Source organism: Haemorhous mexicanus, chromosome 7 (assembly GCF_027477595.1).
Source record: "Haemorhous mexicanus isolate bHaeMex1 chromosome 7, bHaeMex1.pri, whole genome shotgun sequence".
Lineage (NCBI taxonomy): Eukaryota > Metazoa > Chordata > Aves > Passeriformes > Fringillidae > Haemorhous > Haemorhous mexicanus.
The window spans coordinates 3,183,129-3,207,467 of NC_082347.1; the positions used below are offsets into that span (position 1 = coordinate 3,183,129).

The 24,339-nt window shown below is 45.1% G+C and overlaps 2 protein-coding genes and 1 long non-coding RNA gene across 4 annotated transcripts; 2 read left to right on the plus strand and 1 right to left on the minus strand.

The window, feature by feature from the left end:
• Window positions 1-895: 895 nt before the first annotated feature.
• Window positions 896-11,996, plus strand: LOC132329635 (nucleolar RNA helicase 2-like). Its single transcript, XM_059850871.1, has 15 exons — window positions 896-1,059; window positions 1,556-1,825; window positions 2,485-2,560; window positions 3,266-3,444; window positions 4,922-5,039; window positions 5,779-5,964; window positions 6,437-6,582; window positions 7,224-7,373; window positions 7,881-8,042; window positions 8,764-8,883; window positions 9,624-9,697; window positions 9,874-10,033; window positions 10,342-10,476; window positions 10,856-10,900; window positions 11,404-11,996. The coding sequence occupies exons 1-15, from the start codon at window positions 955-957 to the stop codon at window positions 11,623-11,625; spliced, it is 2,148 nt and encodes a 715-aa protein (XP_059706854.1). The 5' UTR covers window positions 896-954; the 3' UTR covers window positions 11,626-11,996.
• LOC132329638 (uncharacterized) lies at window positions 11,614-12,915 on the minus strand. Its single transcript, XR_009487115.1, has 2 exons — window positions 12,800-12,915; window positions 11,614-12,080 (listed from the first exon to the last, which is right to left on the minus strand). It is a non-coding gene; the product is annotated as an uncharacterized LOC132329638 (long non-coding RNA).
• On the plus strand, window positions 12,681-24,222 carry LOC132329634 (nucleolar RNA helicase 2-like). Of its 2 annotated transcripts, none has more exons than XM_059850869.1 (15): window positions 12,681-13,316; window positions 13,440-13,709; window positions 14,657-14,732; window positions 15,706-15,884; window positions 17,016-17,133; window positions 17,766-17,951; window positions 18,624-18,769; window positions 19,019-19,168; window positions 20,023-20,184; window positions 20,740-20,859; window positions 21,331-21,404; window positions 22,152-22,311; window positions 22,932-23,066; window positions 23,450-23,494; window positions 23,975-24,222. In XM_059850869.1, exons 1-15 carry the CDS (start codon window positions 12,696-12,698, stop codon window positions 24,140-24,142), a joined length of 2,610 nt encoding a protein of 869 aa, XP_059706852.1. In that variant the 5' UTR covers window positions 12,681-12,695; the 3' UTR covers window positions 24,143-24,222. The 2 variants fall into 2 exon arrangements, with proteins under 2 accessions (XP_059706852.1, XP_059706853.1); XM_059850870.1 differs by having other exon boundaries at window positions 13,443-13,709.
• Window positions 24,223-24,339: the final 117 nt, after the last annotated feature.

A 24,339-nucleotide genomic window follows, 5' to 3' on the forward strand; every position in this document is an offset into this window, starting at 1 on the left:
CACCCCACTGACCTGGAGGGGGTTTGTTTCTCCAACAGGGACTGCAGTTGGACAGGGCTGTTTCACACTGTAACTCTGCAAAGCGTTTCCTACTTGAGAACTCAGCACATGCTTCACTTTCCCTGCTAGAAAACAAATGAACTAGACACGCACCTGGTACTACAAAAATTCCTTCAATCCCAAGGTTCTCTGACCGTGTCCTGCAGCACTCTCAGCTATCCTCAGTCCACCCGGCGTGTTTGTGTGTGTCAAGCAGGGTTTAGGCTTTGCAAATGAAGCGCAGGGGGCAGGAGACAGCGGCTGAGGCCAGTGCCACTGCTGGGGCCAGGCCCTGCTCTGCTCCTGCCCTTCCCATCCCCTAAGGAATCCACATCCCGGCAGCTGTCAGGAGGGATCCATACATTTTACTTCCTAAGGCTAACTTTGACTTCTTCCTCTGGATTTATCTACAAGCACATTGTGCTGGGCTCATGCTGCGTATCACCACAGGCTCGTGGATTTTAAATCTCAGTCATTTGGTCACACTGCCCTTTCCTGCTTCAGACTTTTCACTACTCCTGAACGCCTCTCTGCGGTAGTTACGGAGGCTGAAGCCGCCAGCTCGTGAAGCTGCCGGAGGTTTGCTCTGGGGAAGGCAGGGCCCAGGCAGGCCCGGCGGGACGGGCCAAGCCCTCATGGCGGACCCGTCATGGCGGCCGCCCCTCCCGGCGTGCGGCGCGCGCGGGGTGCGCCGGGACTTGCAGTCCTCGCGTTGTCCCCCGGGGCACGCCGGGAGTTGTGGTCCTACGCCGACGGCCGCAGGCGATTGGCCGTCGGGCGGCATGGCCCCGCCCCCGCGCTGCCGGATCCGCCGTCCATTGGCTGCCGGGCGTCTGGGCCGCTCGGAGCGTGACGCGCGGCGGGCGCGCGGCTGCTGCGGAGCGCGGCGTGGCGGAGCGGCGGCGGCGAGCGGAGATGCCCGAGGCCACCCGGTGCAGCAGCAGCAGCGGGGCCGAGTCGGGCTCCGACTGCTCCATGGACACCGAGGGGGTCCCGGAGAGCGGCCGCCGGCGGCACAAGGTACCAGGGAAGGGCTCCGGGTACGGCCTGGCCGCGCCCGCCCGCTGAGGCCGGCGCCCGGCGAGTCCGGCCTCGGGTCGCGGCCGCCCGCACCGCCGGTGGCGCGGGCCGGGCGAAGCGTGCGCGGCGCGGCCGCGGGGCGGCCCGGGCCGGGCGGCCACGTGCGCGGGCGGGCCGGGCCGCGGCCTCGCCGCGTGTCGGGGCGGCCCCGCCGGACGTGCTGGGCCTGCCGGAGCCGGCCGGGAGCCCGGGAAGCGCTTTCCCCGGCACCTGGAGCGGGGCAGAGCCCCGAAAGCCAAAGCCCGGTTGTCTCGTGGTCGGTAACGTGTCTCCTGAGCGGCGGCGGCCGGCAGGGATCTGTTGCCTTGTGTCAGCCACCGCCCCCGTCAGTAACTAGAACGTGCGCTTGAAGCTTTAACTGTTCTGCGCCCTCTTCTCTGTTCCGTGTCGCTTGGATCCACGAGCGTGTGTTTTCATTTGCTCTGTGCCTTGTCAGAAGGAGAAAAAGGAGAAGAAATCTAAACGCCGGGACAAGTTTCAGAGGGGAAAGACTCAGACAGATGACAGCGAGGAATCGGACGAGGAGCGTTATGCCCCGAAACCCAAGAAATCAAAGAGTGTCAGTAAACAGAACGGTCACACGAAAGAGGAAAGCGTGGAGAAATCGAGATTGTCCTCCTTTAGCAGCAAATCCTCCCGCAGAAGCCGGCAGAGTAGTTCCAGTGAAACGTCAAGTGAGAGCGAAAGTGAGAGCGAGCAGGATCAGGTAAAGCTGATGACTGGTTTTAGTTATAGTGATGTGTTAGGGCTTTTAACTCCTGCACTGTAACACGGCCAAATTCAGTGGTCGTATTCCATTTCCCCCCCTTTCCTCATCAGTCGAAAGTGCTGTAAAATACCAAGATTTTCATTCTGCCAAGAACTTGTAAGAGTTTTGAATGATGAAAGTGCCGAGGTGTTGGATCAGTGCATCGTGGTTTCCTCACTTCAGCAGCCTCGTGCTGTGGTAGCTGTTGCTGGACAGACAGATTGCACTGAGATGGAGCTTTAATAGGATTCAGCATCGTGAGGTGTATGTGAATTTTGGGGTTGTCCTGTACAGAGCCAGGAGTTGGACTTGCTGATCCTTGTGGGTCCCTTCCAACTCGTGATATTTTACAATTCTAATTCATTGTTTTCAGTTTTGGTTTGAGTGCTTTGCATTTACTGTGCTGTTAGATATGAAACAGCCTTAACCTACAGATGACTCTTGCTAGCTTTGTCCAAGTTTGAAATATGATGTTAAAACAAAAAGGGCTCTTTAGCTGCAGCTGTGAAGAGTATGACACCAGTGTCTGTGCTGAATTTACTTGAATTCCTTTGAATTTACTGGCAGTCATGTAATATTCACGTGGAATCTTACCTGTGTTATTCTTTACCTAACAGGAGTTGACTGGAGAACAGAAGGAGGGTGCTTTCTCCAATTTTGCTATTTCCAAAGAAACTGTCCAGCTTCTTCAAGGTAAGTTTCTTGGCAAGGCGTGACCATAGAATGTCAGTGATCTCTGTCATGTTTTTATGCTCAGACACATTCTGGATCAATAATTTCTGAGATGTGCTCTGCTCATGCCCATACAAGCACGGATGCTGTGCAGAAGACATTGCTTGCCTGCTCTAAATCCACCTTAGAGCACACACTTTGCAGTGTTGTCCAGTTCAGCCTTTGCAAGAAAAGTCTAAATGACATAAGCCAAGGAGAAAAAAATTATGTGTGAGAATTTTTCAATTAAAGGTTATTCTGGTGTGAATAAAGGAAATGCAATTATATTTAGCATCTTTGGTGTTTGTTGATACATGAATTAGTACAAATTAAGAACAGAAGGGGTTTTGAGATGTGATTTATTTAAAAGGAAGAGGTTTTCACAGATAGCTGAGGAGTGTTGCATAAATAAAGGCACAGTGCTGACACTCTTTCATAAAGGCTGATAACTTCCTCTCTTCTAGCTAGCACTGTGTCTGGTGGTGTGAAGTGGCAGAATAAAAGGGGCAGTCCCAGGGCACTCTTTGCAGATGACTCATCTGATTAAATAAATCAGTGGAGGTGTTGATCCAGTCCTGACTTACTTTAGAGTTGATGGAAGCTCTTCTTGCAGTAATTTCCACCGAAGAGTATGAAAGAACACTTGTAAAATGACCATATTAAGGAAATCTCTTGAAATTGCCACAGCTCGAGGAGTGACGTACCTGTTCCCTGTGCAAGTGAAGACCTTCAACCCAGTGTATTCTGGCAAGGATGTCATTGCTCAAGCACGAACTGGAACAGGGAAAACATTCTCTTTTGCCATTCCTTTAATTGAAAAGCTTCAGGGAGACTCACAGGAAAGAAGAAGAGGCCGTCCACCAAAGGTAACTGTGCCTGGCTAGGATGGTGATTTGCTTTGTCTTACGTCCAAGTGATTCAGCTGTTTCAGCTGCTGGAGCAGCTCTTCAGGTCTGTGCAGGGGTAAGCTAACCCACATTAAAGGTGCTTTGAAGGCTGTGTCCACTGCATCCTGTGCTGCCTCCCAGCCTCTGATGAAGAGTGAGCAGCACAACAGCTCTATCCACTTGTCAGTTCCTTTTTCTGCCACAGGGAGACCAAAACTACAGGTGGACAACGTGTTCTGTATAATTTTGCTCAGTCACGTTACCAGTTCAGGGCTAGTGGCTCCTGGATGCTTATTTTTCTCCTAAATTGCTAACAGATTAGCTACTAATTGTAACTTGACAGCTTGATAAAAGCTGTCTACTCAAACGTGTTTCTTTCTAAAACATGTAAATAGTGGGAGGTTTTAAAAATAGACTTCGTTTTCACTAGGAACACCACCAAATGTTGAAGCTTCTGCTCCAGGGAATGCAGATTTGTTATGAGCTGTGTTCATTCTGCTAAGAATACCACGAGTGGTTTTTCACTGAATTCTTATGATGCCTCCAGAAAAACTAGAGAGGCCAAAGCTGAGCACATCCTCATTAATAATTTTTGTCAGTTTGTTTCATCTTTTCAGTCATCTCACAGTTTACCTGAGGTGCCTTCCAGAAGTGGCACTAGCAGTTTTGTGTACATCTGCCCATCACATTGCTGGGCTGATCAGTCAGCTGCCTCTAGATTTGGCACAGTTTTTTGGAGAAGGAAGGGCTCTCTTCAAGGGAGACATAAGCCTTGCAAAAGATTTCAGACCTCACTCTACCATAATACACTGCTGCCTGCCTTTTGGTAATGGGGTTTGATGTTGGAGGAGGTGCTGGGATAAGGGTGTTAAGGTTCCTTTGTGAGGTGACTGACCCCAGGTTGGAGAGCAGTGCTTCAGTGACATTTTAACACAATCAGTTCACCTGCCTGCAGGGAGGGCTGTGTACTGCAGGAGAGGATGGCTCCCTGGGTGCCTCTGCAGGGCTGTGGCTTAGCACAGCAGCTCTGCAGGCTGAACATATGTTTCCCTGAGCCACAGGGAAGCTGAGAGACAGCTGACAGCTCTTCCTTGCACCTTCTCACAGGACTTTTGTTAGCCACGTTCTTCAGTCCTGTATTCAAACAGCATATGCACATGTAGAAGGAAACTTGTAGCTGGTCTGTCAGGAGCCAAAGCTGAATAAGATTTAAGTCCCTCCTTTCCTGTTCAGAAAGAAGTTAACCTGTCTTAAATGAGTATATGTTGAAGAGTTTAATGATGTTACAAGAGATTGAGCAGCGTGTTTCTCCAGCCTTTGCTTAGAGAATTATTTTAAACAGTTTTTTTTTTAAATTTTACAAAGGGTCAGATGTAAATTAATAATCAGAAGTCTAGTGGTTTCTTGGCAGAAGCCACGCTGAGAAAACATCTGTTTTGTCTTTTTTTCTCTGCAGGTTCTAGTTCTTTGTCCAACAAGAGAGCTGGCAAATCAGGTTGCCAAAGATTTCAAGGATATCACAAGGAAGCTGACAGTAGGTTGTTTTTATGGAGGAACTCCCTATAATGGACAAAGTAAGTGATTCTTAGGACTAATAATTTTAATATTGATTGACTGCCATATTTAAGAAGTGCAGTTGGGTCTTTCCAGACACACACAGCTCAAGAGCTGGAGACTGTTAATGGGAAATTCAGCAGTTCAAAATGTATCTTCTGGTGGAGATAAATAGCTGTGGTTCTCAGTTATATTCTTGGTGTTACTTTTCTACCCATGTACCTTAAAGTGAAACAGAGTATGCTGTGTGTATGAGCCATATCTGGGTTTAGGTTCTTGTAAACCCATTTTCATTAAAAAAGTTTGGTTTTACAGCTGTGACTGGGAATGTGTTTTTTCCATGTCATAAGGGGTATTAGAGGATTTGTAAAGTGGAGGAGAAATTGTTGTGACAGCATAATTTACTGCCTTGGTGATGGTAAACAAGGAATGAGAGTGAGCTCTTTTATTGTGATACATCTTGAGATGTTAGAGATGATTTCTTCTCAGAACCTCAGGAAGGAGTTGATTTCAGTAATTTGGATAGTTTTATAAATAAATTTTTACAAAGTCTCCAGTTAAAGTAGATAAAGTAGATATAGTAGATTTCTACCTTACTTTTTTTCCCCAGATTTTCTCTTCCAGTTCATCATTTGTTGTCACTTTTGTAAGGAGAGTACTTGTGAATGGTTTAAGAAGCTGTTTAGTCATTACCATGAGTTACTGCTGCAGAGAGTGCTCCCTGGTTCACTGCTAACTCCTGTGTTCCCTGTTTACCAGTTGACCTCATGAGAAGTGGCATTGACATTTTGGTGGGGACACCAGGTCGGATCAAGGACCACCTGCAGAATGGCAAGCTGGACCTTACCAAGGTCAAACACGTTGTGCTGGATGAAGTTGACCAGATGCTGGACATGGGATTTGCTGAGCAAGTGGAAGACATTTTACGAGTTGCATACAAGAAGGGTAATCTCAATATTGAAACAAATAGTAGGAAATATTAGTAATCATTCAGGTAGAAGGTGATTTTGTTTAGAAATGACTGAATATTATGTATTGTGAATATGTGGGAATCATTCACAGAACTTGTGCAGAGCTTGAAGTCCAGTACCTAGGGGTCTGTAAATAACTGTCATTGGTACTTATCTTTAAGTTGTGCTTGGACTTCTTCAAATTAAAAGGAATTAGCTTTATAGCCTTTTCACTGCTTGAAAACTGACTGGAGTAATTTTTTCATAATCTTGAAATTATTTAGACTTTCTAGAATATTTTTTACTCCAGGTGTTGGAAATGCATACATTTAAAAAACTTGATTGGCTTCTTTACATTAGCTACTGATATTTATCCTCTTTTTTAATCACCCATATAATCAACTTGTGTACATGTGTTAGGTGAAATATATGAGCTTTGTAAACCATTGTTTTGTTTTTTTGTTAAGATTCTGAAGACAATCCCCAGACACTGCTGTTCTCTGCCACTTGCCCACACTGGGTGTATGATGTGGCTAAGAAATACATGAAGTCTAGATATGAACAGATTGACCTTATTGGGAAAAGAACTCAGAAGGCTGCTACAACAGTAGAAGTGAGTAAGCTCATGTGAAATGTTTTCAGGCTTTTTCCCTTTTCTTTTATGCTACAAAAGGTTACCTCTTCCTAAGGTGCATTATCACAGTGATGTTGGAAGTTGTTTCCAGAATTTTTTCCAAGTGTAAGGCATGGTACAGCTGGTCAAGTTGGTTTTGGGTTTAGGATCTGTCTTTTCACATCACAGGTAGAGATGAGATTTTCTAGTTAGTTGTGTGGGTTTTTAGAGAAAATCAGTACCTGAATTTATCCAAGCTGTAAGCAAAAGGCACACATGAGCATCAGCCTGCTGCTTCTGCTGTTCTGTATACAAAATGCTTTTTTTCAAACTTCCTGTGGTATCTCACCTCAGTAGCCCTTTGCTTCCTGTGCAGTAAATACCATAGCAAGGAATATAGTACATATATGCTAGAGGCCTGATTTGCTCTTACTGTAATTATTTTACTGACCATTAGACTAATTGTGGTGGGCATAAATAAGAGCCTTGTGGATTTTGGATGTTCCAGGATTGTGAGTTAGCACATTATCACCATCAGGGAACTGTACAACTCTTTGCTATTTCTGTATTTAACAGTTCCAAATGTATTTTAAAAGAATCTTAACTTCACAGAAGCTAATCACTGGAATTTCTTTCTGTAGCATTTGGCAATAGAGTGTCACTGGTCTCAGAGAGCTGCAGTTATTGGAGATGTCATTCAGGTCTACAGTGGCAGCCATGGGAGGACCATTGTCTTCTGTGAGACCAAAAAGGAGGCAAATGAACTGGCTCTGAATGCTTCAATCAAACAGGTATTTTATCAGGTGTATTAAGTAACAAAACCTGTCAGAGATGTATCAGCCCCATGTTGATAGCAGACCTGTGCTGAGTGAGGTTTAAAGAGGGAGTTTCAAAGTGCATAGGGTAGGCTTTTGTGTGTGGTCAGACAGGATTTCACTCTTTTCATGGATATGAAACAAAAATTGTAGGTTACTATTTTGACACAGCCAAGCATTACATAGATGGTGTGGATAGCAAGTTAGGGCAGGTTTTTAATATGTCACAGTAATTAGACATGACTGAGACACACATTGTCTCAGTTCTGTTTTCCTGCCATTGTTAAAAGCCTTTGAGGTAAAGGAATAAGAATTACTGAGTACATATTGTGAGACACCTAAAATATAAACTCAGGTAATTCAGTTCTTCGTTACCTTGCCACTCAGTACCTATCAAATACCAAGATTTGTACCCAAAACTGACCATGGAATGGAGTGCTGTCTTGGATCTTGGTATGGTTCTAAAATAATACTGTTTTTCAGGATTGCCAGTCGTTGCATGGTGACATTCCTCAGAAGCAGAGAGAGATCACACTGAAGGGTTTTAGAAATGGTTCATTTAAAGTTCTGGTTGCAACCAATGTAGCTGCCCGTGGTTTAGATATCCCAGAAGTTGACCTGGTTGTACAGAGCTCACCACCAAAGGTAGGAGACTGTTATGTTGGATGTCTTGTAGTAATCTGTAGTCTTGTTTTCAAGTGGTGTGTGCTATCAGCTGATGGTATTGACACAGAGAGTTCATCAGCATTGTGCTTAAGGGAGACAAACGTCCAGATATGTAGAAGTAGTTTCTTAGAGGACTTTTTGGGAGTGTGTCAGTCCCTAGGATGTATAAAGATTATTTCCTTAAAATGTCTTCTGGGGAGGCTGTGCAAAGCCTTCTCTTGGAAGCTGGGCGTGGTGATTGCAAGGTTGGGAGCAGTGGGAGGAATGTTTCTGTGAAGGGGGGTGAATGTGAGGTGTGGACCACAACCGTGAGAACATTGGCTGACATTAAAAGAGTTTCAAAGAAACAATGTATTGTTTCAGAGAATAAGCTGTTAATATTTCAGTAACCATGCTCCCCTGGATGTGCAGAGGGGAATGGGATTGCTGTAGAGGTACACACACTCCAGCTGTGTGGTGATGCATAAAGAAAAGTTGATCCATGCTCATGGCTCTGCTTTTCAAGCCGTGATTTCTAGATGATTATGGAAAAGCCTCTTTGGTCGATGCCAGTGAAACAATGTTTTCTGATTTAATTCTGTGATGCACTTACTGTGCATTGTTCAGGCTTATCTGCAATGGCTTCTACAAGTGATGTGGATGCAATGAATTGATGAGATGCCAATGCATCAGGTGACTCATAGGCTCTCTCTTTCTGAAGGATGTGGAGTCCTACATCCACCGCTCGGGGCGCACGGGCCGAGCTGGGCGCACTGGGATCTGTATCTGCTTCTATCAGCGGAAGGAGGAGTACCAGCTGAGACACGTGGAACAGAAAGCGGTACAGTACAGCTTTCTTCTCACTGCAGGATCTTCAACTGCAGAATGCAGTTTGTAAAGCACCCAGAGGAGGTTTGGGTACCTTGAGGAGGGTGGCTGCAGTGTCACTGTGGAGTAGGGAGAGCACTGCAGAGTTTTAACAGCCACTCCTTTTCAGCAAATGCCAGTAAGGTTGTCCTTGTGGAAATGAGAAAAAATACAGTATTTTTGTGTGGTGTTCACCCTGGTTATCTTCTGATCAGTGATGTGCATATGTGCAGCTGTCCTGAGAACTGTTACTTGCATTTTTGCACTTTGTGCAGTGTTCCATATGCTGGTTTCCTCAACAATTATGTGGTTGTGATGAGGTGGTTTATTCCTGGCACGTAAAGCAGTGTAACGTTTAGACTAAGGCTCTGTAATTTGTACTTAAATCCAAATCTATTAGACTAAAAGTCGTAATTTAGAATTTGTAGGACTCTATTTTCCCCAGAAATGTACCAAAGTGGTGTCTGTTTTCAGTCTAAGATCACTGAGTCATTTAAACTGATCTGGTACATAAAAGCCTTCTAAGTGTTACCCTATTTCCTGTAAGCTTAACCTTACAATTTTCACTAGGAAAAGTTGGAAAATAAAAGGTGAAAATAAGAAGAACAATTACAGACTTAAATGCTTGATGTGTTGGAGTTCAGTACTGCTTCTTTAGAACTGAATTATTTATGATCTGCAATTTTTATTTGTCTTTTGCCTTTTAAATTTCAGGGCATTACATTCAAGCGTGTTGGTGTTCCTACAGCAACAGACATAATAAAGGCTTCCAGCAAAGATGCCATGAGGTGTGTTTGGGGACTCAAGCCCTGTTGTACCTTCTTCAGAAGGGCTGTTTGAATTATTCTTTACTGTCTCTTTGAACTTTCTGAGCACTGTTGAAATCTTGGACTGCTGTAATTTTTTTCTATTCCAGAGCCTATTGGTTTATAAATTGTTCGTATTTTTTGCTTTAACTACTTAGGTGCCTGGATTCTGTTCCTCAGACTGCTATTGAGTATTTCAGAGAATCTGCTCAGTTGCTAATAAAAGAGAAGGGACCAGTTAATGCTCTGGCTGCAGCTCTGGCCCATATTTCGGGTGCTACTTCCATTGAGCAGCGCTCACTGCTGAACTCGGATGTGGTAAGGAATGGGCTATGGCTTAAAGCTTGTCTTGAAACTGGAAAGAAACAACACACCTCTCTGTTGTGTGAATAGAAAATCATTTATCTCCTGACCATTTTGTTTAAAAACTATACTTAAGCCACTAGGAACTTCTGATTTTGTTAAAAGCAACAATGTAGTGGCTGTAAGGATGCCTGATGCCCTGTCACAGTACCTACTTGAAGATTTGAGTAGTAAACTGTAAAATCACAGGTTTCTCCCGTCTGATATATGTGCTGAAGCTTATTCCTCTGCCTGAGTGGAACATGCCCCATTTCTTTTTTTAGGGATTTGTTACAATGATACTACGCTGCTCTGAAGAAATAGGCAACATGAGCTATGCCTGGCGAAGGCTGCGGGAAGTGTTGGGTGATGATATTGATCGGAAGGTGAACAGGATGTGTTTCCTCAAGGGAAAAATGGTAACTTTCTGGTTTGTTTCTTTGATACTGGGCTCTTCTGATTGCAGCCTTTTCTTAGCAATTGTCAGGAGAGCTATTTGGTCTGTTTCTCTATTCCAGGCACTGTTGATGATAGGCCTCAGTGTGTTTTTTTTTTAGTGCTTAGGGCTCTGCTGGCATGCTCAGGAGGTAGGATTATGCATGGCTATGGGGATAGAACAGGTACAAGGTATGAAGCGTGTTAACTCTGCCTTAATGCCAAAACAGAAAAGCATTTCTTAGGACAGTCACTTCCCAAAGTGCCTCCCTGTCAGGTGTAGAATTGTGGGCTCTGTTGTTTTTAGTTGCAGTCACTTAAAACGCTTACCTTGTATGCATTAAAATGATTCTTTCTTTTTAGGGTGTGTGCTTTGACGTTCCCGTGGCAGACCAAAAAGACATAGAGGTATGTTCATTGCAAATTCTGGGTGCAGCAGGCTGAAGATGAAACTGGCTGGACTGGGTTAGACTAAAAACATTATGTAGCCTTTATCCTGCCTTTCCAAGTGGCAAAAGGGATTGCTCGGAAGGAATTGAAGAACAGAACAAGCTCACACTGTTTCTTTTCTAAGGCATTCTCCTGTGACCAAAAGTCTGTAACTTGAAACTTTTGCACTGAGAAAAGTGCTGGATTCATCTTTGTAGGCAGCAAGTTTTATTCCTCTTTTCTGTATTCCCTGCCTCCCATTTTCACCCAGAATTCTCTCCACAGTAAAGTGAATTCAGATTTTTGCTTGGTGGCCATTAGTATAACCATGCCAGAATTATTGATCCCTTCAGTTAGAAGCTTGAACCCCATACATCAGCTCACAATTTTACCTTTTCAGTTGAGCAGATTTAATAATTCTTACATACCCTGTATTTGTATTCCTAGAATTTAACTTGCTGTGTCTGACTCCATTCCCACAGGCAAGGTGGGAAGACTCTAAACACTGGCGTTTGTGTGTGGCCACTGAATTACCAGAGTTGGTCGAGTCTGCTCGAGGAGGAGGAGGAGGAGGAGGAGGGAGTGGTGGAGGGAATGGCCGAAGCTTCTCCAGCTCCAGGAACGGGCGGCGTGGTGGCTCTGGTAGAAACAGGTTCAGGAGCAGAGGCCAGAAACGAAGTTTCAGCAGAGCATTTGAACATTAACTTCAACAATCCAGAAGTGAGAAAAAAAAATAGGACTGAAGTATTTTATATTACATTACACTAGGCTGTTTCTGTGTGTTTGTACCATTGGGGAAAATACTTCATTAAGATATTTTTTTTTGTCAGTAACTACTTTGCTCATAAACAAGGTTCTGTTCATTAAAAAAAAAAGTACAAAGAAAAAAACCCAAAAAACCTGCAAGAAAAAAATAATTGTTTCTTTTTGTTTCTCATATTGCTCTTTGAATCTTTCCATAATATGTCTGTTGCGTTCAAAACTGTAGCCTGGTTCACTGTATAATACATAGATCTGAATTGCTGCTCAAACCTGTACATTTTCTGATAAAATTAAATATTATTTTACAACTTCATATTTTGTTGTCACGTATTTGAAGCAGTATTTTTCAGGTGGAGATGTGGGAAGGTGCCAGATGGGGAGCGTGGCAGCAGGAGCCCTTGAAAGAAAAAGAAATCAGTTTGGTTTTTATTTTGTGGGTTTGTTATGAAGCTCTTCTTTCCCTAAAACATAGTAGTTTTTAGTTTCTGTCCCAAACTGTCACTCCTTATAAAATGGGGGAAGGGAAGGCAGTTTCCGAAGCATGAGGGGAAGCCCCCTGAGGAGACCCATAACCCCATGAGGGTGTTGCAAAATGTGGAATATGTCAAGATTATCAAGATTATCACATAGGTAAGGATGTTCTTCAGTGGAAGAGCTTTGAATGTTTTCAGGCCTGATCAGTGGAATGAATAGCAGCAGCCCTTACTCAAGGACATCCTGGAGCTAACAAGCTTTAAGGATAAAGTGAATCAGTATGTTGATGTACATCCATGTATACATTGCTGGGTTGGCAAAATACTCAAGGTCCACGTATCCTATGGGTGAACTATGTTTTAGTATTGTGACTAAAAATCAGGGCTATGGGTCAGAAAGGCCGAGGGGGTCAAGCCACTTTTGCCGAGCATGTGGAGACGTTGCCTGGGATTACTTAACTCGTATGGAAAGCACTAACCAATCCCTCTGGCGGGCCGGTGCTGGCACGTTCCTAACCCTGAATTTCCGTGTATGAACGATGGTGGTGCCGCACTTGTGCAACCCCACAGAGCACCCGGCCTTGCGCGGCTCCGAAAGCATTAAGGTCTCTCAACAGTGTGTCAAAATGGGCTTGTTGCATACCGGGGAACGAGCCCGGTTTGGAGGGGAGCCCCGTGAGGAGCAATCGGTGAGGGAGCTCACGGTGGCGAAGGAGCAGACGGAAGGCCGGGGGGCGGCGCGGCGGAAGGGGCGGTGCGGGCGCGGCGGCCGCATGGGGGCCGTGTGCGGTCGGGCGGCGCGGCTCGGGCTCCCCGCGGCTCGGGCGGCGGCGGTCGCGGTCCCGGCCAGCGGCGGCGGGCGGCGGCTGGGCTGGCTGTGCGGCGCCGGGGCGGGCCCGCTGCTGCCGCTGGCGGCGGCGCTGCCCCGCGGGCCGGCCCGCCCGCCTCACTTCCTGCGCGCCGGGGCGGGGCGCGCGTCCTGGGGCCGCCGCGCCGAGACCGGTCCCGCTAGTGGCAGTGGCAGCAGCGCTGCCGCCGAGCACCTGCGCGGGGAGCAGCCGGCAGCCATGCCCGCCGCCGAGCCCGAGCACAGCCCCGCCGAGCCCCAGGCGCCGGCCGCCGCGGAGTCGCTGCGGCGCGGCCGCCGGAGGAAAGTCAAGGTGGGAGCGGCACGTGCGGCCCCGGGTGCGGCCATTTTGTACGGGCTTGGGGGGCTTGAAGGCGGCTGGGGCGGGCAGGGGGGAGGAAGGGGCTCCCTCCGTGTGACCGAGGCTTTCCCGCAGCAGGAGGAGACGCCGGGGAAGAAGGTGAAGCAGCAGGTGAAGGCGAAGCGGCGCGGTAAGGCCGAGGCCGAGCAGGCACAGCCCGAGGAGGGTGGGCTGGGGGACGGCGACTTCGAGCCCCCCGTGCCCAAGAAGACGAAGAAAGTCAAGGAGAAGAGGAACGGTTTGGTGGGAGAGAGCGGCGCGTCCCAGCAGGCGGTGAAATCTGCCGCCGCTGTGAGCAGCAGCGTGACATCCCCGGCTGCCCGAGAGCAGGACAGCGACGCCGAGGTAGGGATGCTTTGCCAGCGAAGCCTTTCTCTTGGATAATTAACGTTCTGCTGGTAATTAGTGGGCTGAGATTTGAGCTGTGGGGCGGTGTGGGAGCATGGGGAATGCAGAGCATCCCGCCTCTCATCCTGCCCGGCATCCGGCTCGGCAGCGCTTGCACCAACACGTGCGAGCTGCTCTCCACGTGCTTCCCCTTCCCGGTGAATCCCGAGCGGTAAATGTCCTGCAGGGAAGGCGGCTGGCTAGGGAGCAGTTTCCATGCGTGCTGCTCTTCGTGTCCCACAGCACAAAGGTTTCTCCCAAATGCACAGGCAGCCACAGTCCAGAAACGTGCTGTGCTTTGTGCTGGGATGGCTTTTTCTCTCTCTGATGGCAGCGCCTTTGAAGAAGAATTGGCCAAGTGTTCTTTCTGTAATGGAGAGCCACAGTTATGCTCATTAATTCACATTCTCACCCAAACGTGCCAGGCCTTTCTGTGGGTAGTTTTGTGTCTAAGGTGGTAACATGAATCAAGAGAGTGCTTTTTGTACCTCAGGTGTAACGATGTGACCAATTGGATCTCTGAAGTAAAAGCCACATTTTGTGGTTTGAGTATTTACTCGTGTGAAGCTCTTTGCATGGTGTAACACATAGAGGGAAAGTTCTGCTTTGCACAATGAATCACTTTGTTGTGAAAAACAGTTTTCTCATGGTTTCAGTGGACTTTAATTAAGATTTTTAACAAATAGTTTCCATTTCCTGACTTGCCAGTCATTTTATGTAGAGGTGCCTACATCAAAAGGGTTTTCTTTTTCATGGAATAGAAAGGAGGTGTCTGGTTAAATTGTGGTTGTAAAGCAAATGCACAGCTTTTATTGAGTGGCTGTGTAGAGTATGTTCTACCCCCATCTTGCAGGGATACTAAGTCTTTTTTATGTTTGTTTTTGGTTTTTTCTTCATCATATTAGGAGCTGACAGAAGAAGCAAAGGAAGGTGCCTTCTCTAATTTTCCTCTCTCACAAAACACTATCAACCTTCTCACAGGTTAGTTCATGCACTAAAAGACATTTCTGTAAATGTTTGGTCAGAATTGTGCTCTGTTACTTGCATAAGCCAAGGGTAAATATTCCTAAACTGTGTTACATTTGTGTGATAAGGATGGCAGGAGCAGTTACTGTGGATTCAGAGAATCTGCTGTTGTTAGTAGAAAAAAAGTTTTCTGGTTTGTTCAATTTCAGATGCCTTAATATAAGATTATTCTTCATGGAGTGGCTATTCCTAGATAGACATTCTAGAGACACATTTCTCATCAGCATCATTCTGTGTATCTTTACTTCTGTTCCTGTGTCTGCTGTCTACAATATTGCTTCTTAGACAAGCCTAAGGGTGTTTTGTATATGAGGAATATTTGTGAAAACAGATTTTCAATTCTTTAAACAGATTGTTTATTCCCATAGATAGTTTGGAGCATTTTTCATCTCTCTTTGTGATTAGTTTTGTCGAGGAAGTAATTGCTGTAGGGTTCTTGTCCCCTGTGTTGGGTAGATGTGCAATTCTTGTCTGTCAGAAAAATTCTCCTTATTGCTTTCTATTTTCCTTGCTCTGAAGTTTCTTTTGGATAGCTTGTTTCACTTCCACTGTGCAAAATCTCTCTGAAGTTTTAGAATGTTTTGAAACAAGCTACATCACCTTCTTGCCTTCAAAACCCAGCTACCACAAAATCTTGAGCTGTATCAGAAAAAACATGTTGGGTTTTTTCCTTCCTCTGCTGTTGTCTTAAATGGTACATAACAAAGAAGACTGTATTTCATCGTGGATGCTCAGCACTCACTGTGTGGGTGGAACATCTTTTGATCTAGAGCAGGAATAAAACACAAAGATATGTGGTTTTCTTCCAAGTTGCAGTTTCTGTTGTGTGCAGGATTTGAGGTGGTGTGCCCTTCATATGTGGGCAGTTTATATATGAGGACTTCTGTTAGTTCACCTTTTAGTGAAACCTCTTTCAATTGTCTTACAGCTCGAGGTATAAAATACCTGTTCCCTGTGCAAGTCAAGACTTTCCAGCCCATCTATGATGGCAAAGATGTAATTGCTCAAGCTCGAACAGGAACTGGGAAAACCCTTTCCTTTGCCCTTCCACTGATTGAAAAACTCCAGAGTGTCTCACAGGATGGGAGAAGAGGCCGTGCACCAAAAGTAACTTACACATCAGGGTTTACACCAAAACCTTAGAGCAGGGCAGGTTTTGAAAGTGATTTTACTGTTGCTTTGGGGTTTTCTGATGGGGAATTCTTTGTCCTTTGCTTTTTTTTGTAATACTGAATGCCTTGCTTAGGTCAGCAGATAGAGTGTGACAGAGTTTTGCAGCATCACAATAATGACACACTTTGTGTTTGGGGTCCCCTGTGTCTGTGTTTGGCAAACAGGGCACTGCAGCAGTGCCTGGGGAACTCCCAGGCTGCTGTCCTTGGGCACATATAGCATGCAGCTTTGGGCTTCAGTCCCCTGCCTCTTCTGAGGAGGTGTTTGAGTCACCTGCACTTGTCCCTGTTTGCTGAGGTTATTTTTCACTGTAAGTTCCATGGTGATAACTGAAGGCCTTAGGGTTTTTTTTCTCCCCCTCTCATATCTGGATCCTCAAGAGATGCAAGTGGAGTTTACCAGGGATGGAATTGGTAACCTGGTGTCAGTGATCAGGTACCTGTTCCCATGCATTGCAGTGCATTTATTTATCATTAGGCTGCAGAACTATTTACACACTGCAGATTTGTTGCTTTATGTCTTTATTTTATTAACCATAAGGCAATGTAAATTTAAAAGTCTTACTGTCTGAAAGATTTTAAGAGATTAATTCAGCTCTTTGTTCTATTGGTTCATTTTTAAATGTTGAGGGGTAGGGTAGATACTGGAGGAGGGCGGGTTGGTGGAGAAAAGGAGGGATGTATGGCTGGAGTGCATCATGCTATGTATCTTTTAAAACCCCACTACACCAGATTTAGTGACTGTTCCTACCTTTTAACGCTGAGCTGCACCTTCCTTGCCCTTGGTAATGTGTCTGAAGTGTCTTTTATCTGACTTTAACATAAGAAAGAAAATTACTGTTGTTGTAGTCTGGGTTATCTTGTTGCACTTTCCCTTGTTCCCTCTTGCTGCCTCTGAGGCTCCTGGAGGCAGGGAATATTAATTTTGTGGGGATGGTGGGAAGCTATGGGCAACAAGTGTAGAAAGAAGATGGGAGTGCAAGCTGTTTGACATGAAGTCAATTCTTTTCTCCTACACCTTCTCCCAAGCACAGTTGCATTTTTGTTTGGTTTTCTCTCCCTTCAGGTGCTGGTTCTTGTTCCAACCAGGGAACTGGCCATTCAGGTAGCCAAAGACTTCAAGAATTTCACAAAGAAACTGTCAATTGCTTGTTTTTATGGAGGAGCTCCATACAAAGAACAGCGTAAGTAACTGCCAAGGATTTACTAATGGATTGGAGCTGGCTTTCTCCAAATGCACTCCATAAGTAAAAATGGGCTTTTTACCCCTTCTGACTTTGAGTTCAGTCAGGAACTCGATTGGTGTGGCTTTCAAAGGAAGCACACAGCCTGGGTTGAATTATTTTAGTTCAAATAAATCTTTAGGGAAAAGAATGGTTGTAGTTCTGTGAAGTGTCTAGTTAATTTCTTCTTTATTGTGTTTTTGTTTGGACACAGACCAGGACTAGGTGACAGTCCACTGGAAGGGGAGAGCTGTGTATGTGCCAGTGGCTCTGTGTGTCTCCAGAGGTAGCTGTGATGAAGTTTAGCTGGAAAACAGAAATGTGTCCATGTGGTAGAGTTCTGCAGGTTTCTAATGCCAAATGATTCTTGCTTGGAGATTGGGTATGTTTCCTGTGAGGTTTGGCTGGTACTCCTGACAGAGCAGCTAGGACTGCAGTTAACTTCTGTGTCTGTTACTTTTGGTGTTGTGCTTTATTCTGAGGTTAAAGGGCAGCAGCTTTTTGCTTCTGAAATGAGAAGTGTTGCTGTTGCTGACTTTTTATCATGTTGTCTCTTAGCAGTCTGACGCTGTCCTTGTTTCTCTGTCTTGCAGTTGATATCCTTAAAAGTGGCATCGATATTCTGGTGGGAACTCCTGGCCGGATCAAAGACCATGTTCAGAACAGCAAGCTGGAACTTTCCAGTGTGAAGCACGTTGTTTTGGATGAGGTGGATCATATGTTGGACATGGGCTTTGCCGAACAAGTGGAAGAGATCTTGGGATCATCCTATAAGAAAGGTGAACCGAGACATCAGGGGAGGAATAGGGGACAATGCAGAAAACACAGTTTTGCTGCTTTAGAAACTTCTGGTGCACCTCCAACTTGAATTCTCTGTGTGATGCTAGAAAAGGGGCAAGTAGAGTTGGAAAAGGTTCATAGAGAGGTGACAGAAGGCTGAAAGGCTGGAGTGGCATCTCTGGAAGGAGAAGAGTGAAAAAAAAAGGGAAAAAAGCAAACCCAGCTCCCTAATCCCCAGTGTTCCTTGTCCTGAGGGAGGTGACTTGAGCAGAGAGTTAGGGTTGTGGTCTGTCTGTACACTTGTCACCACACAAACAACAAGGGAATATCTGCTCTATTCTGATGTAGGGGTGTTCAGCAGAACTGAACTAGTCAGGTACTAGGTATGGCGCAGAAGGAGATTATTTTAATGTGTGGAACTCCTTGCCACATTTCACTAGTGCCAGAATTTCTGAAAAGGCTTGAATTACTGGAAATAGAAATCTCAATGATTACTTATCACTATGGCTTTGAAAGCCATGACAAGCTGATTGCTGTCAGTGTTCCTTCACATCTTGTACAGACTTAGTGCACACAGAAACCTGTCAGTGTGAGAGCAGCTCTTGCTCTTGTATCAGTTCTCAAGTGTCAGGGTGTGTTGAGATGTCTGAAGTCATGGCCTTTCCTTGCAGGCTCCGAGAACAACCCGCAGACGCTGCTCTTTTCTGCAACTTGTCCACGATGGGTTTATGATGTAGCAAAAAAATACATGAGAGATGAGTATGAACAGATTGACCTGGTTGGGAAGAAGACTCAAAGGACAGCCACAACTGTGGAAGTGAGTTCTGCTGCAGAGCAGTGCAGGTCCTGAGAGCAAGTGGCCTTGATAAAATGGGTTATGCATTGACTTTATAAGTGGGTGTGTGGAATGACTTCTCACATGGTTAACCCATAGATTTTGTAAGCAAAGCTTTCATGTGGGACCTGTCATTTGCAACCTTAAAATTAAAATGCTTTTTTTGTTCATTTTGTCTGTCCTGTGCATGGCTTAGATTTACCATAGGTTTCTTGTTTCTTTCCCAAACAGCACTTGGCCATACAGTGCCGCTCATCTCAGAGGGCAGGAGTTCTTGGGGACATCATCCAGGTCTACAGTGGCACCCGTGGGAGGACCATTGTCTTCTGTGAGACCAAAAAGGAAGCAAATGAGTTGGCTATGAATGCTTCTCTCAAACAGGTACTGGGGCTGACTGGAGAGCAGTAGTTGGGATTGCCAGGGATTCAATGCCCTGAAATAAATAGGGGGTTGCAACTGTGTGGAGAAAATTGTTTCTGTGCGTGGTTTTAAGACTTGTGAAAACTGTCTCTAAAAATTCAGCTTTGCAGTTAAAATGCCCTCTTGACAGAGATTATGAATTTATTCCTTTGGCTTTAAAATAGTGTGGGACATGGATCAATAGGAAATACGTAGCCTATGCTGAATAACCAGGAGATAGGAATGATTGTAAGAATCAGGAGCTGGTGTAGTGGACATGTCCCATCTCATATTAGTGTGCTTTTTGGATTCCCATCTCTTAATGGCACTTGGTCTTTGAACAGTCATTCGGGAAAATCCAGCTAATATGGTAGAATGAAATGACTTGTTGCCCTTGGAAGGTTTGCCAAGGGTTTGTATGGATCACAGGTGATCTGTTGAGCAGGTCTTCTGTGCTTGCTTGAATTACTGCCCTTTTTCTGAATGTGAGCAAAAGTGCTGCATATTTTTCAGAGAAAATCCTGTGTGATACTGAATGCTGATTTATGGAGAGCGAACAGTGGTGGGAATACGTGGTTTGCCTAGTATTAGAGAAATCTCGTGTACCATCCACATTAAAAACTTGCAGCAATAATCTCTGCCTGTTGGCCATGCTGCTTTCACAGTAAATCCCAGAGAAGGATCCAACAAAGTAGGATGCTTTATATTCCTTTGGTATCAACTATGTAATTATTTTCTGTTGCTCTGCACAGTGTTTTGGGGTTTGCAGTAAATCTTTAGATGCTGCAGCCTAGACTCCCATTGAATGTCATGTTAATGGCTTGTTTTACTGACAGGATGCCCAGTCCTTGCATGGTGACATTCCACAGAAACAGAGAGAAATCACATTAAAAGGCTTCAGAAACGGTGTGTTTGAAGTGCTGATTGCAACAAATGTAGCTGCCCGAGGTTTGGATATTCCTGAGGTTGACCTTGTTATACAGTGCTCTCCACCAAAAGTAAGTCATTAGAGGAAACTAAAATTGGTTCAACTTTTTTTGGTGCCAGAATGGTGGGTTATTTCTCTGTTTCATCAGAAGTATGTTCTGTTCCAATTCATTTTTGAATTAACGAATGTTTTGTAAATGCCTGGCCTATAATGTTGTAGTTACAGTTTTACAGTTTGAGCTTTGATTAAAGTCTTGGGTTTTGTTTACTCTGGAAACTCGTGAGATAGGTTTTGACATTGTGAAAGTTTCCTGAATTCTTTCTGAATGTTGCTGAGTTTCATAAAAACTCTAAAATATTTCTGCTGCTTTTTTCATCATTTAAAACTCCAGTGGAGCTTTTTATTTAAAAAACTTGAAATGTCTGTCAGCAGTGTTTGTTAAAGCTGAGCAGCATACTTTGGGTGGGGGAGCACATGCAAACCTGAGTGGTTTATGCGTAGTTGTAAGTTTGAGTATAAACACATGATGTGTCTGTCACTCCTTAGGCTTCTGAATTTGAGTTTAGCTTGTGTTTAATGTGAAATGCCAGCAGTTTAAATAACACATTGACCTGACTTTGTGCAGGACGTGGACTCCTACATCCATCGCTCTGGGCGCACGGGCCGAGCGGGCCGGACCGGCATCTGCATTTGTTTGTTTCAGAGAAGAGAAGAAGATCTGCTGAAACAAGTCGAGCACAAAGCGGTGAGTTGTACCTCAGAGCTTGCTTTAGGAAATTACTCAGCTCCTAAAAGGACCCTGCCACTCTTAGGCTTGGTAATCAGGGGTTGCTGAGTCCAGAATGGGACTCTCCAGTCCCATAGAGGAGTAGGCCTAAAGTGCTGATGTTTGGTGTTTGTAAATGCTTCTGTGTGGGCTGTTCTTGCATTGCCTGAGTTTTGCCATGCTGGCAGTCCCCTGTGGATGTCAGCAGGAGGCTGGGACAGGAGTGCCTCAGGCAGACCGTGCCTTGCATCACAGCCTGCATGTACTTGGAGTAAAGTAGCTCCAGATAGCAAAGCTGGGAACTTTAAAGCTTTATTTTAGGCTAAGAAATGACTTAGCAAAGAGTATGTTGATCTTGCAAACAGTAAGTAGAGAGCTCAGTAATGTGATTTAGACAGGATTGAATTGGAGACTGCTGAAAATACCTTTAATTTCTTTTCTTGATTTCAGGGTATTACCTTTAAGCGTGTAGGCGTTCCCTCTGCTACAGATGTAATTAAAGCTTCAAGTAGTGATGCCAAAAAGTAAGTTTATTTGCCTGTTCTTAAAAAAGCTTTAGAGATGTTGTTGCTCTAGATGCTTAGAGCTTAATGCACAGTTTTAAGGGGTCAGGCCTGCCTGAGAGTGTGGCTTTGCCTGTGTTGTAGAAGCCAGCTGCTTTGTGTATGGACAACATAAGATGGTATCAGTAAATCTCTGTGTGCTGAACACAGACCTTTTCATAGAACATAATGTTCTCTCAAGTTTTTTGCAAAAAATTAACCTTTGTTTTTAAAATCAGAAATCAGTGACAGAAGAGGGAAATACTGGCATGAGGGGAAACTGATTTTGTCTGCTCAGATGACGTGGTGGAAGCAGCGTGCAAAAAGCAATACTTGGTGTAATGAGGAGTTATTCTGCAGCAGTGAGGGTGTTTTAGCCCTGGCTTGTGTTTCCTTTGTTATTTCTGAGGGTTGTGGCTTTTATTCCATGCAGCTCTGTTTACGTTTGCTGCCCCTATGGTGGAAATTGCCTTGAAGCAAGTTATTACAATTAGTGAGGATTTGACCAGTATAAAGCAGATGATGGGCATGGGTTCACTGTGTCCTGAAAAATGATGGGGGGAGCTGTTGTGCCAGAAAGAGCATTACAGAAGTTGCTGTTCTTAGTTTCCTACCTTTTTTTCTTTACTGCCCTTTTCAGAAATAACTGATTTAGGGTATGTCTTGAACATGGCTGCACTTCACAATGGCCTTTTCTTATCTCTTTAAACCCATCTTGTAACTGTGTAGGTTGCTGGAGGCCGTTCCTCCCTCTGCAGTGGACTACTTCAGAAAATCAGCTGAAGAGCTGATAGATGAGAAGGGGGCAGTGGCTGCCCTGGCTGCAGCCCTGGCACACATTTCTGGGGCAGCTCATATCCAGCAGCGCTCCCTGCTCAACTCTACAGCTGTAAGTGATGATGCACCCCTGGTGACATGAATTGCTTGTGTCCAGGCCATGTGTGGCATCTCTTTCCCAGGCTTTTTCAGCTTTTTCTGAATCGTTGTTACCCCCCAGGCTCCTGCTGTGTTGCTTGTTCCTTAGCTGAAATCAGCTCTTCCCAGAAGAAACTTAAAATCAGTAAATTTTCTTGTGATGAAAATTGAAAAACATTCTCCAGAGACTGAAGTGACAGAAGACTTCGATGCTCTAAGAGAGTTTAACTAATGACATTTTACAATTAATGACATTTTACAAGCAAATAAATTAGTTCGTGCTATTGTAGTTTCCCCCTTATCAAGAATCTTGATAAGATTCTTGATAAGAATCTTCTACATTTGTCATATTGCAAGCATGGCATGTGATTGCCTGATGTCAAAGAGATCTTGACTGAAGGAAAGTACAGCACTTCTGTTTTCTAATGCATTTAGGGAGAATGTGGCCCAGGTCGTGCTGTGGTAACCCAATTTTGCACATACCATGTGACTGAGCTGTGGTTCTTGTATCAGTTTGGGGTTTTTTCACCTGTTTTCTAGCAGCAGGTTTGACCAAGTTTAGCCTTGTTTAACACGTTTCTCTGTTTCCTGCAGGGCTTTGTGACCATGGTGTTGAAGTGCTCGGTAGAGATGCATAGCATGGGCTATGCCTGGCGGGGGCTGAAGGAGCAGCTTGGCGAGGAGGTTGATAACAAAGTGTCTGCAATGCGTTTCCTCAAGGGGAAGATGGTGAGATGGCCCAGCCCTGGCAGTGCAGGGGTGTGGGGCTTCCTGTGTGTTCACATGCCACCAGTTTGTGCAGGGACTGAGGCTGGAGTGCTGAGGTACTGGTACAGAATGTTGGTAGTGCACTGTCCCTGCTCAGTCTCATTTCTCAGGAAGTGGTAACCTATCTTCAATATGCTGTTTATGCTGTTGGAAAAAAAAAGACTTTGATATTAGTTGAGTGCTTTAAAACACTTATTAGAGACGTTACTCCTAAATGATAATGCAGGAACTGCCTCCTAAAAAAAAGAGCATCAGAAATAAATATATTGTGGGATTGGTTATTGAGGCCTGTATTCCTTCATTGTTAATTTGTGCTTTTTTTTGTTTGTTTATTCGTTTTTTAGGGTGTGTGCTTTGATATCCCTGTTGATGAGCTGAGTAATATCCAGGTATGTTTGTGTAGCCAGAGCTGGCTTTAAAACCTGGTGATTTGGAAATTGGCAACTGCTGCATAAGGTTGAGTATGGGGTGGTTATGGAGGTTTGTGGTTTAATAAGGATTTTGCATAGGCAACAGAGTGATTAGAAAGAACACAGCATAATCATTAGAAAATACCCCTCCATGTCTCCTCTCATTTCCCTTCCCATGATATTACCTGATTTCATCAGACAAAATGCTGTGGTCTTTGGCTAGTCTGTGCTCTGGCCTCTCCAGTGTATTTGAGAGTTCATTTTTCTGTCGACTTCGTTCCCCCTTGTCCCTTGTGATTATCCTTTGTCACAGGGCTGTGAGTGTCTCCCAGGGGGGATTTAGTGGCAGGGGTGGGATTTGTCTGGAAATGCCTTTGCATTCAGCCTTGCTTCTGGTGCTGCAGGGGCCTAGGACAGCCCTGCAGCACGTCAGGTCTGGTTGCCTTGCTGTGCTTTCAGGAGCAGTGGAGGGACACGCGGCGCTGGCAGCTCTCGGTGGCCAGCGAGCTGCCCGAGCTGGAGGAATATCCCCAGGAGGCGGCACGGGGGTTCTCCAGGTTCGGCAACAGCAGGCAAGGAGACTTCAAGAGAAACGGCTGGTTCAAGAATGGTAATCGGGGACTTTAACAGAGCCCTTCATAGACCTCTGCTACAGATAACGGGACTGAGCTGAATTTTATGAGGCAGTAAAAGCCTGTTAGACACTCCTCTTTGTCGTTATTCCTTGATAAAGCAGCCTGGTTTTGAGGCTGGCAAAAATTCACGTTTTCTGAAGTGACTGGGTGTTTTGGGAGATTTTGTTTTTTTCTGCCCAGCAAAGTAGC

Excerpts from the sequence above, each read along its gene's own strand:
- LOC132329634 (XM_059850869.1), top strand. The coding sequence starts at position 12,696 with ATGGTGGTGCCGCACTTGTGCAACCCCACAGAGCACCCGGCCTTGCGC. Across the intron at positions 13,317-13,439 it reads GCCGCCGGAGGAAAGTCAAG|CAGGAGGAGACGCCGGGGAA; the intron begins GTGGGAGCGGCA and ends GCTTTCCCGCAG. Across the intron at positions 14,733-15,705 it reads CACTATCAACCTTCTCACAG|CTCGAGGTATAAAATACCTG; the intron begins GTTAGTTCATGC and ends ATTGTCTTACAG.
- LOC132329635 (XM_059850871.1), top strand. The coding sequence starts at position 955 with ATGCCCGAGGCCACCCGGTGCAGCAGCAGCAGCGGGGCCGAGTCGGGC. Across the intron at positions 5,965-6,436 it reads ACGAGTTGCATACAAGAAGG|ATTCTGAAGACAATCCCCAG; the intron begins GTAATCTCAATA and ends TTTTTTGTTAAG. Across the intron at positions 9,698-9,873 it reads TCCAGCAAAGATGCCATGAG|GTGCCTGGATTCTGTTCCTC; the intron begins GTGTGTTTGGGG and ends TTAACTACTTAG.